The sequence below is a fragment of the Sinohyriopsis cumingii genome, chromosome 7 (assembly GCF_028554795.1).
Source record: "Sinohyriopsis cumingii isolate HCF-2022 chromosome 7, ASM2855479v2, whole genome shotgun sequence".
NCBI lineage: Eukaryota > Metazoa > Mollusca > Bivalvia > Unionida > Unionidae > Sinohyriopsis > Sinohyriopsis cumingii.
In genome coordinates this window covers 113392496-113412168 of record NC_142967.1, presented here as the reverse complement: position 1 = coordinate 113412168, position 19673 = coordinate 113392496, and the positions used below count along the sequence as shown (strand labels likewise).

The 19673-nt window shown below is 35.2% G+C and overlaps 1 protein-coding gene across 4 annotated transcripts in view; it reads left to right on the top strand.

Moving 5' to 3' along the window:
• LOC149795952 (uncharacterized) overlaps window positions 1-19673 on the top strand; it is a 209840-nt gene that overhangs the window by 174166 nt on the left and 16001 nt on the right. For 2 of the 4 annotated variants that reach the window (XM_089965872.1, XM_089965873.1), the window contains one exon: window positions 7702-7795. The exons of 1 other annotated variant lie outside the window; for it this stretch is intronic. In XM_089965872.1, the coding sequence (XP_089821998.1) occupies window positions 7702-7781 (80 nt within the window). In that variant the 3' untranslated portion in view covers window positions 7782-7795. Of the gene's footprint in view, window positions 1-7701; window positions 8198-19673 lie in introns of those variants that run through there. One more of the 4 variants, XM_089965871.1, reaches the window with a different exon arrangement.

The window sequence follows — 19673 nt, the reverse complement described above, 5'->3', positions numbered from 1 at the left end:
CTTTAAAAAATAATTTGCTTACTCTGGTGCTTATCTGTGGAATAAACACCCCAAAGCAATTAAATAAAAAAGAAATCTAAATCTGTTCAAAACAAAATCATATGACTACTATTGAAAAGGCAGTGTACATTGTTAATATTGAAATACATGCAATTTATTATGTTAATGCATGTCTAGTTAAGGATGCTCTACAATCTTTACTTTCCCTGTTGTATTTACAATAGTTTATACATCTTGAGGGTCTCTGGGGAGAATAGAATAATATACTAACTGGGTGACCTTCATCAAATAAAGTTATTATTATTATTATTATTATTATTATTACATACATACCATTCATGCATACTTGTCATTGTACATGTCAACATCATGGCTCATAGTGGACAGTTTGATTGCCCCCATTTAAAAATCAAAGTAATACAATTTTCCCCCATTTAAAAATAATAGCAATACAGTTGTGCAATACTTGACATCCACTACATGGTGTTGAACTTAGTCAGCTACAGTAGACAGTACAAAATTTTCTTTTTAAGCTGTACACAGTGTTTTTTAAAATTCAAAGACTATCGCATTAAAATGCATTTGTACACATGTCAGTGCCTGAGAATTTCAATGTTGACTCATTGCTCCAGTATTATAGAGTTAAAGTTAATTATGTATGGTGCTGTGGTAATTATCATGGTTTAGAAGAGAAGATACATTTGTATATACATTTCTTAATTCTCTTGATAAATTTAATAATTGTATGTCTGTGATAAAGGAGCAAACCTTTATTTACTGTTAAATTTTGGGTCTGTGATCCCTGTTTAATATGGTACTATATGCAGCTACTCAGGGGCAGTGGTGTTAGGTTATGGTGCTGGCTGAGGCAGTTAAAATAAAGAAATTGTTATAGTGGTGGGATTGTTTGTTTGTAGATCAATGATAGCAACTTTCCTTAAATAGTCAAACATTTGGTTAGTGACCAATTGTTGTAAAATTTTAAGCTCTCCATGTAGTTATACAGTGCTTAAAGTAGAGTTAAGTAGTTAAAGTTAATTTGGAATTAATTAGCTCATAAGGATAAAGTTTACAAGTAATTTCCCATTTAATATACATGTAATATTTTGGAAATTCTCAATATACATTACAAGTTGCAAAAGAGTGCATGGAGAGAGTGGATATATGGGTTTAACTGGATTATATAGTTTTGATTGTTTGCACTTTGGTATATGTAGACTTGGGTTAGATAAAGGGTATGTAGCAAACACAGTCAGACCTTAAGTTTAGTTCTAGAAAAGTTCTTCAGGGAATGTTTTCTCTGAAGTCTACTAGGATTGTTTATAAGCTGGGGTGCAACATAGTACAGGGAGTTAGTACTAGGAGCATTAGGGTTTGATTAAAAGTGGAAAAGAAAAACCCTCTCTTTTGCCTAATTGCCCTTAGGACATATACATTAAGAGCTATAAAACCATAACCAACTAGGACCCCAAATTGCCCAGGTCCATATAAACCAAGGACCTGTCCAGCAACTAAGTCTTACATGTAAATACAGTGTATTAACATAAATATAAGACAGAAAAAAATGAGTGCTAACTAAATTCAGATAACAGCATTATTGCTTATTCAATCATATAAATATTTCATAGGGTAAGCTGAATATTTTTTAATGTTCCCAAAACATGTGATCATATCTTTTATTGGTGGATCCTCTTTGACTCCCAATGTTGTAAACAGCTAAAACTTTAAGTCTAAAAGTTTTTAGTTCAAGACAAAAATAACAAACAGATCAAATACAAAATATTTGCCATTCAAACTTGTTCAGTGCAAGATGTGAAAACAACCGATAAAGTCAATTTATATACAATCAGTGGCTCCAAAAGTAACAATTCATTTGGCAAATAATCACGTTTCCCCTAGCCTTGACCATCTGATTTTAGATACTTTGATGTTTTTGTTTTCAAAATATTGAAAATGGGGTGGGAAAGGTAATAGGAAACTCAATTACTAGGCAGATCTCTCAGCCTCAGATGAATATTTACTCTGCAGGATTACCCTGACAACAACAGCAATAGCAAAGTTAAGACAAATATGAAGGACACAAACATTGCTCATGGTTACAAAATAAAGCTGATGTGTCCTCTTGTCATGTCTGTTTTTCTGTATGCTTGTGAAACATGAACACTAGCATCAAATCTACAAAAGAGGATTCAAACCTTCAAAATGAGATGCTACCGAATGATCTTGAGCATCTCATACATTGACTATGTAACCAACAAAGAGGTCCATAACAGGATCCAACAAGCCATCAGACCCTATGAAGACTTCTTGACCACCATAAAAATATGCAAACTGAAGTGGTATGGTCATGTCTCAAGATCATTTGGACGCAGAAACAGTCTTGCAAGACACATTGGAGGCAGAAGAAGAGGCAGACAGAAAAGGAGGTGGGAAGACAACACTAAAGAGTGGACAGGCATGGGGTTTGAAGATTCTCAAAGTGCAGTTGAGAATGAGGAAAGATGGAGAGAATTGGTTGTGAAGTCATCTCTGGTGCCCCTAAGATCTCTTGGGTTATGGAATTGATGATGATGATGTTATTGCTACATATTATTCTTCTCAACAATAAAGTCATATCAATTTTTCACAAGACGACTTGTTATGGTGTCTGCTGGGTTAGAAATAAAAATGGCTCTGATCTGCCCTATATTATGGATGCTACAGCAGCAAACTTGGAAATTGTATTATCATTAAAATCTTGTTACCATCGCTTCTTCCTTGAAAATCTTGTCACTACTCCCCCACAGTGAAGTCCCATTGATATGTGCTTTTTATAAAAAGAACACTTATAATGTGTAGTTAGTTCCAAATTAATATGATGCCGACCTGACCTTCAGTATGGCCATTTTAAAAGTCTTTTTTATTGCAACTGTTCCTCGATTGATCATTATATCAGAATGGGGCTTTAAGCAAAAGACATTTTGAGATGTCTGCTTGATCCTAAATGAAAATGGTACTGATTAGATATCATATATGACCACCATGACAGCCATTTTGAAAATCTTATTATTACAACTTTTCTGGAATGGAGAGTTATTTTGACATGGAGTTTTCTGATTGCTCTAATATGGCTGCCATTTTAGAAACTCTGTTTTTTTGCCAAAACAAAAATATGAAATGGTTTCCAAACTTATAAGTTAAAAAAAAGAAATTGGTTTCAATATGAATTCCTGGATATTCTAAACTTAAAGACATAATAATGTTTCCTACTTTAAATATTTTCAGCATGGTTTGTGTTTTCTAATTTCATGGTGTTTTTTGTAATCTTATCATTATATATGGTTTTTAGGTGTTGTCTAATATTGTAAAGCGCTTAGAGCTTCTAAAGATTAGGCACTATACAAAGTCCTCATTATTATTTTTATTCTTATTCCATTTGGGTAATGGAGCCTCAGTCACTTCAAGGGACTCGTGTTTTATTTTTTATTCTGTCAGCAACTTTGCAGTCCTTTGCTTAGCATGTTCCTACATAACTTAATACTTGTAATGATACCATTATCCTAAATACATGCTCAAGTACGGTTACTATATTGCATTTTCACACCAAATGTACAAGACACTCTTTTCCCCAACAATGAGGATTAATAGCAATGTATTTCATTTATCCAAGACCATGCTAGTAAGAAACTGGAGAAAAGTCGAGTGAAAATATAGATTATTTTCTGATCATGTTTTGATAATATTGATGAAAGTCAGGAAAACACCCAGGAAATTTCTGTCACCACTTGATGAGAAACAGTTACATAATTGAGTAATAAGTGATCTGGTTGTGAGTTCATTTTTTTGAGTTATTACCAGAATATTTGGTGGTTGCAGTATGGATCATTTGGGTGCTTACCGTAAACATATTTGTTTAGATTCGTCTAGTTAGTCCAAAGACAGCTCCATAGTGGCATGTTTTCTTAATAGAAGGTATGAAGACCAGTCTAGAGTCACAATTAGCCACTATGTCCACAAACTTGGTCTGTAAGAGTTTAAGCAATAAATTATACAGCTTATCATCGATAGTTTATGTTCTAAAAATATTGAAAATGTGTTGCGATAAAGCTTATTATTTCAAAAATGGAACATGGCATTAAACATGATTGTCAGTAGTAACCTTGACAACAGCTCTCTGTTATAGTGAATTTTGCAGCGAAATATGGCTAAATATGTAGAAATCTTCAAATTTAACTGGTTGACCAAAATGACTTACTGCACCAGTTGATAACCACATTTTGGTGGACCGTTGAGAGGACAGTATTCCATTCAGCATGGTTGCATATTAAGTTAGTACAATCAAGGCTAAGTCTGGCAGTAGCTTTTGAAAGGGGGTTAATTCTTAGTTATCTCTGACCATTTTTGTTTTTTTTAGACATTTTTATGTTTGGGGTGTGAATCATTCAGAGTCAGTCGCCTTTCAGAAAGTTGCAAACTTAAAAGATGTTACATCAAGTCATACCTGCATGAAATCAATAGAAAAATGATTTATTTTCTAAGAAATTGTGAATATTATAATCTTGACATCTTTGGTCCACTGACTGACAAGACATGTCTGAAATAGACATAATATAATGGCACAAGAAAGACAGTAGACAAATGCACACCAAGTTTGATTTTCCTTTGGAATAACAAGATATTCTGTTTGTATCCTGCTGAAATTTTGGGTCCAAGTCAAATTTATACCTGCCTAATTTAACTATTTTCTTACTTACAGTGGATTGATATCACTGCATTTCAGCAAGTATCAGGTTGGTGGAGGCATATGTGTGTGTATATACGATTTCTTAGTTTAAGACCATAGAGTCATAACAGTTATGACTGGTCTTAAACTAAGAAACAGAAAAAGCAAAACAGACAAGTTTAGTAAAATTTCAAACAAACAAAAAAGTATTTCCCTAGCATAGAGTGTTCCAAATTTCAATCTTGAATGTGCTCACGTACCAAGAGTCATTGATATATTACATTGATGTACTGCAGACTATCTTTGAATGAATTAGTGTTAATCCAGTAAATGAGCATTTTAGTATTTCACAGGACAATTTAAATGAATCCATTCAAATTATGTTTGAACAGATCTAAAAATAACTCTTCAAGCTGATCTTAAGAGAGGACCAAATACTTTTTGTTTACCTCTACCATATATAAAAACCTAAGACACATTGTAATAACCATGATGTGAAACATAAGTTCATTTCCAGAATATTCTGAGGACAAAAGGCCCCCTGTTTTGGGGGCCTAAGTGAGTCGATGCGAGAGGTTGCTGGTTTGAGCCCCAGCCGAGTTACACCAAAGACAAAAAATGTTACTAGCAACTGCCTTGCTTGGTGATCACCATTAAGAGGTTAGTGTTAGTACTAGGCAGACTGGTGTCAAAATAATGCGTGTGGGAATGATGCCACATGTCTGTGGGCATGATGTCCAAGTGATGTAGACATCACTATAAACTGCCACACTGCAGACATCATAGCAATATGGCTCTAATTGCGAAACCTACATTAAAAATCTTAAATGCACACACACACACACACACACACACACACACACACACACACTCAAAAGGCCAAGTTAACATGTCTACAAATTACTATTATTGTAAAGTACAATCTACAATCATGGTTAAATGTTGTAACTATCAAAATTTGTTTACCGATGATCTTTAGCTTAAACTACAGACTACAATCATGGATAAAAGTTAAGCACACAACACAGATGTATATATAACACTATCCCAATGAAATATGCATTTTAATTGGATAATGAGGATTAAGCTGTTTAACAAATTAAGCAGGATTCTTGTGAATTACCTTTTGTGCTTAATTTGAAGTTAAGATACACAAATTTCTCAAAAACTGCTGAACAGAATTCCACAAAATTTGACAGAAGACATGCTTATTTTACATAAGGTCTCTGAAATTGATACAAAAATGGCCAAAATTAATGAAAATAAATCAACATTTAAACAACTTATGCTCAAAGTGTGCTTTGCAAAATTCTATATTGATTTATGGAAATTATTCCTGAAATAAAGGTATTGTTGATTATATTGAAAGTATTCCAGTTGACCATCAAATATGCTTTTCATTTGATGGTAACCATTAATAAAAAATAGAAAATCCCTCAAATGTGTTTCCACAAAATGTGCAGTAATGTTGTACCAAATTAGTCAGAAAGCATTTAATCATAAATGCCTTTAAGTTTTCTACAAATGTTGACAGTCTGAAATAGAATACCACTGACATTACTAAAATATAAAAACTTTTGAATATTTTTTTAACAAAGGTTCTAGACTTTTTTTGGATTTAATAGAACAGTTGCAGTTTAAATGTTTTGAGTTAATGATATTGATCCATCATCATAAATGAACATGTTTCCAAAGCTAGAAAACTATATAACAATTTCTTCTAAATAAAAGAGCAAACTACTCAACAGAATATTTGACCAAACTGTGTATCAAGCGTTCTGGAATAAAGGACTTTCTGGGTCATACAATGCTAATATGCCATCAAGATAACCATGCACTGTTTATAGAAACAGAGGATGACAATGAAAACAAATCTATTGAGATGTACACCAGCAAAAGAAAAAAGCATTGGTATGAAGATTAACGGTTTCTGAATTGTTTACAAATTATGTTGATCCACAATGATTCATTAAGGCAACCAGTACTGAAGATATGAAACTCTTTAAATGATCTCTTTTTCAAATATTCCAACAGATTTAGTCCAAATTTGAGAGACTTCATCCCAAAATAAAGGCCAATCAATTTTTCACAGATTGATGCAATATTGCCATGTGTTATAGCTTCCATTACTTAGAAAAGTTAATCTTTAAACATCTTTTCAAAAATCACTTAAAATAGTTGACCAAATTGTGACAAAACATATCCTGTTTTGGGGCTTTAATTTGTTCACTGTAATGCTGACTTTACATTTAATATGGCCACACAGAGTAAAAGTAGGAACTTCTTTATATAGCCAGTCTGTAGAAGTTTGAAATAAGGACAGTAATGCCATATGTTTTGCCAACTTTGCATTTGGCTTTTAGATAGCTGTCAGCCAGGTAAATAATCTTGGGTCCAATTTGATATCATGTTCTAATTTTTCCACACTTCTGCTTAGTTACTATTGGTAATTCATTTTGTGATTTGGTCTAAGGCCCATTTGTTATTTGGTTCAATAATTTATGACAGCATACATCATATCTTTATTGTATTCCATTTAATATCTGTTTATTAGTATTGGAATGTGAATATGTACAGAATGTATTTAAGCTATACAAGAAGTGCTCACATAATAATAATGCTGTTTTTAACCTATATGCATAACAATTTATAACATTAAAATCTCTATTTCGGGAATCTATGTCAGCTTGAAACCTGTTGCTTTAGAGTAACAGTTCTACAACAGCATTGTCTTTTGAACCTTCTTTGTCTTAACTTACCTTAGTGAGAGGAACGTAGAGTGTGTGTACCTGTTTGGTTTTCTAAGCTGTCAATGTTATCATATTATATCAATATACAGTACCATGATTTAAAATCTTTACATGGGCATTGACCTTTATTCGCATATACTGGAAATTTGTATGCCATAAATATTTCCCTGTCCCCTGTGGTCAGTAATTAAGTATGAGGCAGAATTCTAAATTGTAATGACTTGTATACATTTTGTTTATTTCTTCAAGGTCAACAAAGTGACAGCAGCAAAACCATCAGATTTACAAAAGTTGATGAAGACAGGCGTGAACAGGCGCAGCATGAATAACAGAACATTATGCTGTCAGTGTCATGAATCCCCCAGTGATAGAGTTTGAGATTCATTTGTCATTTTCCACCTTGCTTTTTTGTGATTGTATAAAACAAAAAATCACAAGTTCAATCTCAGTTACAGAAGATGTACATGTTTGTTATTTTGTTAAACATGGGGACTATGAGAAAATGGAGACCACGTGAAGTAACTGCTGGTGACAAGTGATCAGTGAGCTATCAGATTGTAGCTCTAGAGTTGTATAGACAGGAAAGTCTTAGTGTAGACCATGGAACTCCCTTGGCTGGTCATTTAGGGATCATTAAGACATTACAAGATCTTGAATCACTTTTAATGGCCGCAAATGTAAAGTGATGTTTGTAAATACTGCAGATCTTGTCACACTAATGGTAGAAAACCCCAAGCAAGATACCTAAGGCTTATCTTCAACCTATTCCTGCATTTGACGAACCATGGGAGACTATTCTAATCCCTTACCTAAGACCAAGTCAAAATTTGACGAACCATGGGAGACGGTTCTAATCCCTTACCTAAGACCAAGTCAAAATTTGACGAACCATGGGAGACTGTTCTAGTCCCTTACCTAAGACCAAGTCAAAATTTGACGAACCATGGGAGACTGTTCCAGTCCCTTACCTAAGACCAAGTCAAAATTTGACGAACCATGGGAGACTATTCTAGTCCCTTACCTAAGACCAAGTCAAAAATTAAATTAAGGTATGACAAAGCTGCAGTGGAGAGAACTTTCCAGTGATAGAGCTCTGTTCCTATTGCTTATTCTTCAAAATTAGGTTTTATGTTCCTTAAAAAGTTAGAAAGAAAATGAGTTAAATTAACAATATTAGTACTACTAGGATATGTATACTTTAAAGGAGTACAATGGAGCCCTGCTATAACGCGATAACTGGGGTCCAGAAATATGGATCGCATTAATATCGGGGTTGCATTAATGCAGGGTTTTACATTATTTTACTTCTTTCAGAGAACAACTCATTGGCACATGTACGTGTATTCATGTCTAATGTATATGATGAATAAGGTATAAACACTGTTTACTATCGCGCCGTCGTGGCATGCAGTTCATCTATAATGCATGTACTTCCATTGAAAAATTGCAAACAGATTTACAACATTCAATAAAAACAAATCCCCAGATCACTGAGTATGAATTGAACGTCTAATATACAGCATGAACAGAGTATCAACACCATTTACTTGCAATCTGATATTGTACCGTGGGGGCTTGCAATTAATCCATAATATATGTAATTCATTTGCAAAAATTGCATACATGTTTAAACTATTCAATAAGGTTGTCACACATCATTATGTGTCTGAATTCAGTGGGAAAAAATTAACAGCAAAATTAAGTTAAGAAAGTCGAAGCACGTATATGGTTCATTATTTTCCAGGGTCTATGAACGGTGTCTGTAGAAATTTCATGCTGCTAAAATTTTCAATTTTCTCATATGCATTTCCATGTACATTTACCAATGGCAAATTTCCAATAATTAATGCTTGTATGCCTATTCATTTGAACCATTACAGGAAGAACAATTAACGATCAACACATGGTTTCAGGTGCATATAACGTTTAGTTCAGATTTTGTGAATGTCGAAAGAAACGTGTGAAAACTACTATACTAATCATTGCGCAAAGTGCAGATAACTACTTGCATTTGTGAACTTGCTTTTCCATAACGGTAAAATATTTCTATAAAAAATAGGAAATTGATTTTAAAAAAGGGCAGGGAGGGGGGCATCAGATAGCTGTCCCCCCCCCCCACACACACACACTTATCAAAAATAAAAAGAAAAGGTCTTTTATGTGTTGTTGTTTGCACCAGGTTTATTGGGTATTTTTTTATAAGAATTTTGATCCAAAAAAATTTTAAAAGAAAATGTTGATCAGGTTTTTATGTCCTATTGTTATCTATAGGGTTGTTCATCCGAGTTCGGTTTCTTTCACCTTACTCGAAATGCCTCCACTGAGTTCTTAGTTGACCTTGGCTAGAGGTATCCTACGTCCCGTGTGTGCTATGTGTATATATGCTATATTATGTGTGTGCTATGTAGTTTTCGTGTAGGGACAGCCCATTTCTTTCAATTCATTCCAGTTGTCTTAATATATGTTTATATTTGGATATCACAGATCCACTGGATAATTTTGATAAAATTTTGATATTTAAAATTTTTATTAATATTTTTGAGTTCTGGCGGTGAACGGTGTGCTACAGGTTTGTCATAAAAAAGTAAACCTATTGTTTTACATGCGTGTTGGTATGTGTCGTTCCTCGCATTAGTTAAATTCTAGAATTAAGCTGGTTGCGCTTGATTCGGGGTCCATACTTTCTTTATTTAATTGTATTTATCCTGACTCGAGTTTGGCCACCTCTTTATTATTCAACCTGTTAACCAAAATATCTAAAAGGGTTTAAAGAAATTTTCGTACGAGGGAAAAGAACTGTACAGTAAGGGAGCTGTTTTGTTAGATAGGAAAGGTAGAGAAGATTATTCGTTGCCAACTAGCCTATTCCCCTATTTTTCTGTATGGTCTGCTAGTTTTCTACATGGGGTGTTTTTCCCAGACTATTTCATGGACCTGTTCACTTCGCGTAGTGCCATGTGACATAGCCCCATGACATCATTGCCTCGTACTTTTCCCCCACATAGATTCCATGTTCCATCCATTGGTTTCTTTTCCTTAACCCTAATAAAACTTAAGTACATTTTAATTTAGGTCCGGGTTAAGGGTGGAGTGAGGGCTCCAGCCCGCACACTGGTGGTGGAACACCCCTAATGGGTAGCAAACCCAAGCTCCCCTCTCACCCACCCCTCCCATTCCTTTTCTTTATTTCAGTAATTTTAAAATTTGAGATATTACCAACGGGATTTAAATTGACTCCTTATTTGATCATTTGGATGCTTAAAGAGAGTGAGAACACATGTCTGAGTTGAGGGATGAGGTCGGGGCTCTGGCCCGCACACTGGCAGTAGCACACCCCACATGGGTAGCAAGCCAAAGCTCCCCCTCCCACCCACCGCCTCATGGTGTCTCACACCCCCTCCATACATGTTATACATATATTTATTAAGTCAACTTGTTTATTTGTATTATTTGCCTGCATGCCATCATGATCTCAATTACATGATTAATGACCTTAAAAATTGTGCTTTTGTCAAAATCTTCATCTAGGAAGAGTATGTTATTCCTTCGGTACCGTTCTCTTTTGCAGATCTCTATAATTAAATGTATTATTTGATCTTTCCTTTCATCGCATTGTGTGATTACATGGTTTTAGTAAAATAAGCTCTTTTGCATAAAGGGCAATTTGGTATTGACTTTATCATATGTCTCCTTAATGCAACATCCCCAGTTAGCCATGCATTGTGAAAGTATTTAAAAATTAGGCTTTGTAATTTTAGTGATTTGATTTCGGACCAGTGCCCCAACACTCTTGGGCAATTAACCCCCCAGTTTTCTTGTTCTATTTTATATCTAATATTTTTCGTGATTTCCTCCCTTATCAGTTATATATTCCCTCTTTCTTTTTATTCCACAAATCCTTTTTTCTCTAAATTTAATTTTGAGACCTTTAATATCCCTTAATTTTTCTGGGTACCTCCAGTTTTTTCAATAATTGACTATTTTTGTATATATCTGGTCTGTTCTTTATGCTAAAACCAGACCAGCATATATATATATATATATATATATATATATATATATATATATATATATATGTATATATATATAGGCATTCCCATGGAGTCTTTGGTTCTAGGTTTATCGTTTTGAATCTGTTCAGTATATTTGCGCATTTTAGTAGTAGTGGGCTTGGTAGTGCAAACCCCCCATCATATTTGATATATACAGATTTGCCTTTATTATATCGTGTGTTGTAAAGCCCCATATAAAGTTTATTATTTCATTGCCTGTTTTATTCAGTACTTTATTTTATGTATCTACTGATTTCATGATGTAGTTCATATTCGATTAGAAGTATGTTTTGGCCACTTCGGCCCACTCCATTATGCATAATGGCATTTGTGCCCAGATGTTTATATTTTCCTTTATTTCCCTCAGCATACTCTTATAGTTTTCTTCACCATCATTTTTCCCCAAAGTAAATTCCTTGTGATTTTACCCTCTTTTTCAGTAGGTGTGGTGAGATTACCGGGTGGTTAACCTACCAGTTGCCTATTTTTAATATTTCTGTTTTATCATTTTTTTATCTTAGATCCAGATGCTTTGCCAAATTTTTCAAATTCTTCTAATAGGTATTTGAAGGATCTGGTATCTCTTTTAAAGTTGGTGCATTCATCTGCATGCTGGAGCATTTTAACTCGTACCGTAAATTGGGGATTTTTATCCCTTCAATTTCGTTCTTGTTTCTTATCCTATGGCTTAAGATTTCAATCGCTATTACATATAATAGCATAGACAATGGGCAGCCTTGCCTCACCTATCTTTGTATGCCAAATTCTTTCATGATAGAGCCATTTACTTGTACTTTTGTGGTTATCATTTTGTACAGGATTTTGGTCCACTAAAACCAAATTCTCTAAAATGTTTGCGTATAGTTGTGTTCTAATCTATAGAAAGCTTTTTCTTGGTCAAAAAGTAGCATAGCACCTTTCTGGCCTGTTTCATTTATGTAATCAATTACAGCTCTTACATTTATAATGTTGTTTTGAATATCTCTTTCCACCACAAGTGATTAGAGCGTCCGCCTCAGATGTGGAAGGTCGTTGGTTCGAGGCCACCCCCCCAAGTGATGCCAAAGACTTACAAAAGTGATACTAACAGCTGCCTCGCTTGGCACTCAGCATTAAGAGGTTAGTGTTAGGACTGGTTGGCCTGGTGTCAGGATAATGTGACTGGGTGGGACATCATGCTACATGTCTGCGCCATGATGCCCCAGTGCTAGACATCACTGTAAACTGCCACATTCCAGACATCGTAGCGATATGACTGAAAAATTGTTAAATCTACGTTAAAAAAAAAATCCCAAAATCCAAACTTCCTTTTTTGAACTACAGCTGCACAGTTGTAGGAAATAAAACTTAATAGTAATACTGAAACAATTCACAAAATTTACCATTTGATACAGCATCAAGAAATCTGGTGTCAGGATAATGTGACTGAGTGGGACATCATGCTACATGTCTGCGGCATGATGCTCCAGTGCTAGATATAAACTGCCCCATTGTGGACATCGTAGCGTGATGACTGAAAAATTGTTAAAGTTAGGTTAAAAATCTAAATCACATAGCATCACACTTCCACCACAAGTTTGATTTATGGTAATTGTTTTTGTTGTTGTTGTGCAGTATAACGGCATTTTTCAGCACACGATAGGCTATACATGGCGGCCAGTATTAATGGTGGAGGAAGAACCCGGGAAAACCTCGGAAAGAACCACTGACCCATGAGAAGCTGCTGGCAAGCTTTTTCACATACATACATTACTGAATCTGAGACTCGAACCTGCGCAGACAGAGGTGAGATGGCAGTGATCCATAACGGAGAGTGGTTTAGACCACTCCCCCCTCCCCCGATTTATGTTTAAGATTTTCCCTATTCCGTTTTTTACTCGATTCGCTAAGATCCTACTTAAAAGTTTTAATCCAGATTTAGGAGGGAGATGGCTCTCCAAATTTTAAAATTTTCTTTGTCTCCCTTCCCTTTGTACATAATAATACCCTCCCTCATAGTTTTTGTCATTGTATCATTTTTTAAGAAAATATTGTTGTATAGTATTTCTAGGATCAGCGATAACTCACCGTGGAATCTTTGATAGATTTCCGCGGTGAGTCCATCTCCATCTGGTACTTTTCCTTTAGCTAATTGTTTAATTGTTGTATTAATTTCTTCTGTCGAGATGAGATCGACACATATTTCCCTATGTTCTGTTGATATCATATCGCACTGTACTTCCTCTTGGAAACTATGGTATTGTTATCAGTTTGTTGCGTAGTGTATTGGTCTTTGTAATACTGTACGACATACTCCATAATGTCATTATTTTCGTTAATTCTTTATTGTTATCTTTTATCTTGTCCAGTCCCCAACCCCTTTCTCATTTCCTCCCTTTTGTATAATCGTTCAGCTTTTTATATAATTGTTTGAAATTTTCCAGCTCTAACGCTCCTTCCTTTATTTTTCTCTTCTTCTCTTTATTTTAACCTTTTTTGATCATTTCTGTTGTTTCCTCTGTATTAGTTTGTTCTAATTGTGATTTAATTATCTGTCTTTTACATATTGATTAATTCTTTCCATCTTCTTGAATAGGCAGTTGCGTATTCTTTAATGTCATATTTGAAGTTATCCCATTCTTTAATTATGTTTACATGTTTGAATCTGAACATTTTCTTATATCCCTTTTTGTCATTTCTATGTATTCTCTTTCTTCTACTATTTTATTTTTTAATCTTCCATATCCCTTTTCCCCATTGACTTATATTTGTAATTAATACTTCTTTTATTATTATTTTGTGGTCCGATATTTTAAATTTTATTATTTATTTCTTTTTTCTTTTTCTTTTCTCGTAATTCATGACAAAATAATTATCTAGTGTGCTTGCTTTGTCTCCATATTCATATAGGTATTCCGTTCTTAAAATATTTAGTATTCTATACAAATCTACTAGTTTATTCTTAGATATTAAATTTTCCATCTCCTTTTTAATTTTTATGTCGTTTGGAGTAAACTCCCTTACCCAGTTAAAGTCACCTCCTATAATTAAATTATCCATAGAAAAGTTATTTAAATATTTATCTAAGTTTTCTATAAAATCTCTTCTTTTCTACTCTTTCACAGGAACGTAAATATTTATTAGAAGAGTGTTATCAGTCAATATATGTGTCATCCTTCCTCTGAAATCTATAAGTTTGTCCTTTCTTTCCCAAGTCCAGTTCCTTTTATTTTTAATTATTACTGCTACCCCCCAACATCATCTTGTACAAAGTCATTAGTAATAACTATCGCATTTAGTAGTTCTCTTTCTATCGTACTTTGCATTTCTTTTGTTTATTATGAGTTTCTTGTAAAAAATATTATAACTTTATCATCATTTATCCCATTTGTATTTACGGAACTATAAGGAAGTCTGTACCCTCCATTTTTTTGTATTCCTTCCAACAGGTTGCCGGCTTGCTTTCTAAGCTTATTGTTTTCTTTCCCGTTTTGTTTATAGTTATATTCAAGAGTTATATGTTAAGTACTGAAGCACTGACTTAACTTATATGGTAGTTCATTTGTGGTCTCTGGTCCAAATCCCAACTCAAATTCATAATTCTCAGTTTAACTGATTGATGTTCTTGTTCCATTTCACTGTCCATTCTTCTTTCCATGCCCATTGTTTTGTCCGATCCAGTTTGTTCGATTTTCTTTATTTTCTATTTAACAATCAGGGTTTCTTATTTCTCTGGTATATTTTCAGTAGTGGAGGTTTGGTCCTCTCCCAAATCTGAGTCTTCCTCCCCAAGGGAAGGACTAGAGGTTGATTCTACCTTTTGCTTCTTTTTGATCCTCAGTTTTGTAACTGGTGTTCTGGTTAGGGGTTTCGGATTAATAGGTGTGGAAGTAAGTGGTTTCAGACCTATTAGGTCTATTTGTCCCCCTTTTACTGGAGCTATTTCTCTAACTCCTGAATTGCTTCTTCTCCTGTCTCGTGTTGAAGGAAGATGTAATAAGGATTTTTTCTAATAGATTTCCTTGATTTTCATTTTGAGAATGTTCTGCCCTCCCCGTCCTTTTTTTAGTGGGGAACTTCTCCCATCCCATATTTTGTAATGAGGCATCATCCGTCATTTTATTTTCCTGCATTTGTACATGAATTTCCTGTGTTTTCTGTATGTTTGTCTCTGTATCTTTTGTACCATTGCTAATTGTTTAGGGTGTTTGGGTTGTTTGAGGTTTTTCTTGTCGTATGGCTATTAGGAGATTTCCTATCTGTGTTTGTAGTTCTTCATTTTCTAATGCATTCAAGTTTGTTATTTTCTTCCTGCCTTTGGACCATAAGTTGTTGCTGCAGACTGATTAGTACAGTCTTTTGCCGTATGTTGAGTCTGTTTACATCCAGGGAATAACCTATCCTTCTCACAGCCTCTGTACCAAGTCTTAAGGAGAAAACCTAAGACATAAAAATAGGCTGGGATTCTTTTAGCGTCTTCTCTTAGAATTGTTATGATCCTTACCCCTGACTTTACATTCTTGAAATCCCCAGACCGTAGCCATTTTTGATGACTTCACTTTTGTGTTTGTTCTCTATCTTGTTTATTACTTCGCTTGTGTCTACTTCTAAAGGGAGGCCTGATATAATAAATATGTCACTTTGGCCTCAACCTCTCTTGTTACTGGGGAAGCCACTGAAATCATAACCTTCACCCGTTTGACCTCTAGTTCATTGTCCTTAAGTGGTGGCATGTCATAATCTTTGGGATAAATTATGTATTTATTTACTCCCTCGTTTTGTAGACCATAAATGCACTTGATGTCTACTCCTTTTATGTTCAATGTCATCAGAATTTCTGCCTGCCTTGGACATTGCGTCCCTTCACTGAAGTCCAATAATTGACATCCCCTAGGGTGGTAGGCAACAAGTCTTTAAGCTACCCCGCTCCCCTCAATTTCTGTCCTAAAAAAAATACTTAGCTTAGTTCCACTAGGTTTCGTCGCGTAAGCCATTTCTATTTTCTAGGTGAAAGTATTGAATATATCTAATGCTGTCTACTGATTAGATATGGTTGGTTTCACTGTTTCTAGCTAGTTTAGTACGCTTATTGCCTTACATGCAACCCAAAAAAATGTTTTAAGCAAAACAAAATTCAAATAAGGTATGTTAAGTGACTTTGTTCAAACTACAGAAAATGGAATTTTCATATAATTGTAACACGTAATTGCAACTGATGAAATTGTTGGTCTCACATCACTATTGAAATTAATATAAGACAAAAAAGCAAAAATGTGAAAAAAATAAGGCGGTAATGTGTCAAAAAGTCTGTGCAGGCTGCACAAGGCAAGTAACACAATGCGTGAAAAGGGTTTGACACACTAAAATTTGAAAATAGAACATGAAATGAAAGAAAGAAAGTTATTTTTTTTATTGAGAAAACAAAATAATAATTATCTGAAAAGTACTCTCAGAGAGTATGTGTGCAGTGCACAGAACACAGCTCAGGCGGTTAATCCTCTTTGGTTTAGAACGCACCCAAATTGTGTCTACTCTCCTCGACGTATGCATGCCATTATAACTTTTTTCGGTGGGGGGGCACCAGACAGATGCCGCCCCTCCCAGTTTCCGAAAAAAAAAGTATTTTATGTGTATATGTATCCCTCGAACGTGTGTTTTTTTGTTATATTTAAATAAAGAATTTCGATCAAAAATTTCTCTGATTAAATTTTTGATGGGGTATTTATAGTTCCCAAGTGTTTTCTTTAGGTCGTTCATCCGAGCTAGGTTTCCTTCACCTTACTTGAAATCCTTTCCCTAGAATGTGTGGCCTTTGCTAGAGATCTCCTAAGTCCCATGTTTGCTATGTGTGTTTTCCTATATTGTGTGAGTGCTATATATAATTTTCGTGTCGGGACAGCATTATTCTTCAATCACCCCAGTTGTCATACTGACCTATATTATTATTATATATAATATGAGTATAATTTCGAATTTCGACGAGTGAGTGGTGCATTAATTATGATTAGGAAAAGAAAACCTATTGTTTTATATGTGTGATCATGTGTGTCACTCCTCGTAGAATTTGTTCTTAAAATGAGGTGGCTGTACTCGAGTTAGGGTCCATACTTTTTTAAAATTTTGTTGTATATATCCAGACTCGACATTGGCCCGCTCTTAATTTAGGTTATTAGCCAAAGTGTTTCAAATGTTTTGTATTTAACTATACAGTACCTGAGCTGTATATTTGTTCAGAAGAAATATAGACAGATGGGATTGAAAGGGTTTGTAATCCCTCTATTTATGTTATGTTTGGATGTGTATGTTTGTGTTCCATGTGGGATGTTTTCTTAGGCTCTTTCAAGGGCCTGTCCTATTCATGTGGTGCCATGTGACATAGCCCCATGGCATCAATACCTCGTACTTACCCCACATAGTTGCCCTGTCCCATCCCTCTTAAGGGAAAATGGTGAAGTAAGGAAAGTATTACTTAATAGATTTCTCATTAAAGTATATATTATATTATAGTATAGTTTGTTTTTGAAGATATACTTTAGTTTATGTGCTAATATTTAATTTTTGTTTATGACACTTATATTTTCTTTGTTTCTTCCAGGGTAGATGGGAGGGATAGGGGCCCTGGTCAGCATTTGCATACCGCTCCTACTTGGGCGTTATACCAGTGTCTCTTTCCTACCCCCTCCCCGGTTAGGTAGCCCTGGCATTATAATGAATTCGTAAACAAACACCATACCCATGTAAAAGACAGTACAGAACAGTGGTGAAGTGGGATACTGTAGCGACAAAGGGACTTTAATGTTAAAATAGGTGGTTTGTACCCTGGCGACAATGGAAATTGAACATGGGGAGCACAGAGTTTGTACACTGGCGACTAAGGGAATTTAACATGGTGGGATGGGACTATATAGCAACAAGGGAAATTGAACAATGTGGGATGGGACTATTTAGCGACAAGGGAAAATGGAACAGGGTAGAGGGAGAGAACACAGACAATAGACATTTAAAAAAAAAAAAAGAAATTTAGGCATGAAAGGGAATGTCTTTTCGAGGCATTGGAGTGGCCCTTGAAAGGGCCTTTGGTTTCTTCTTCTTCTATTTCCTCCACTTATTCAGCCATCCCCTTATCTTTCCTAAAATTCATTTCTTCTCCTTCTTTTCCGTCTCTGGCATCCAGTCAGGATGACCAATTGCTCTGGATTTCTGTTGGATCTTGATCCAGTCCTTGTTCAGTTGCTCAAAGCTTTCTTTGGTCTTTAGGTTTTCTCTTTCTTTCTTCTGCTTTGTCCACTTTTCTTTTATGATCTTTACTGCTTGGATCAGCACTCGTCTCATCAGTTCCTCGGCTTTTATAAGTTGGTCTAAACCCCATTTCACATAGGACCACTCACTCCATACCACGATATCTTGTAGGAAGCATCTCACTATTGTTACATTATCCAGAGCTTTCTTCAAGCTACCTACTCTCACATAGGGAGGGTCAATGAATCCTCTTATTTTTTTCACTTCTTCTAATATACTGTCAAGGAGATCATAGCTATTTTCACACTCGTCACTTGTCTGGTCACAAAATCCCTTGTAACTGTGTAGTTCCATTCCTTCTCTAGTCTTTCCATCACATACACTCCATATACTATCCAAACATAATTGTGTCTCAAGTTGTTGAATAACTCTGTTACAACCACCATCTTCTTTCTCGTTATTCCGTGGAATGGTTCGAACGATTTGATGTTGTTGAGTTGAATTAAAGTGGTGTGCGCTTGCATTGAGCATGTACTACTGGTTTATGATGCCCCAGGCACCTTTCTGATTACTCCTGGGAGAAGGAATGGTGCCACTTCCTCCAGGCTTTAGTGTGTTCACAGAACACTTATTGATTGGGCCGTCAGGTCGAGGTACTATTTGTGTACATATCGATCGGATTGTAAGGCCTAAGCTGAGTGGGATTGGACCCAGCACACACTGAGTTTTCAGTTGCATTTTGCTGCAACTAGTGGGATTGGACCCGATCAAAGTACTCTTTTTCTGCTAAATTATGATTCGTGCACTGCACGTATGGGTTTTGGTGTCTGTCCATGGAAAGGTTGAAAGTGGTTAGGCTCGGGTGGAAGTGTCTTGCTACAGGCCAGTAGTGCTCTTCCAATCCAGGATATTGGTCTTAATTTCTGTCTTTGAAATTGGTATACTAAACTC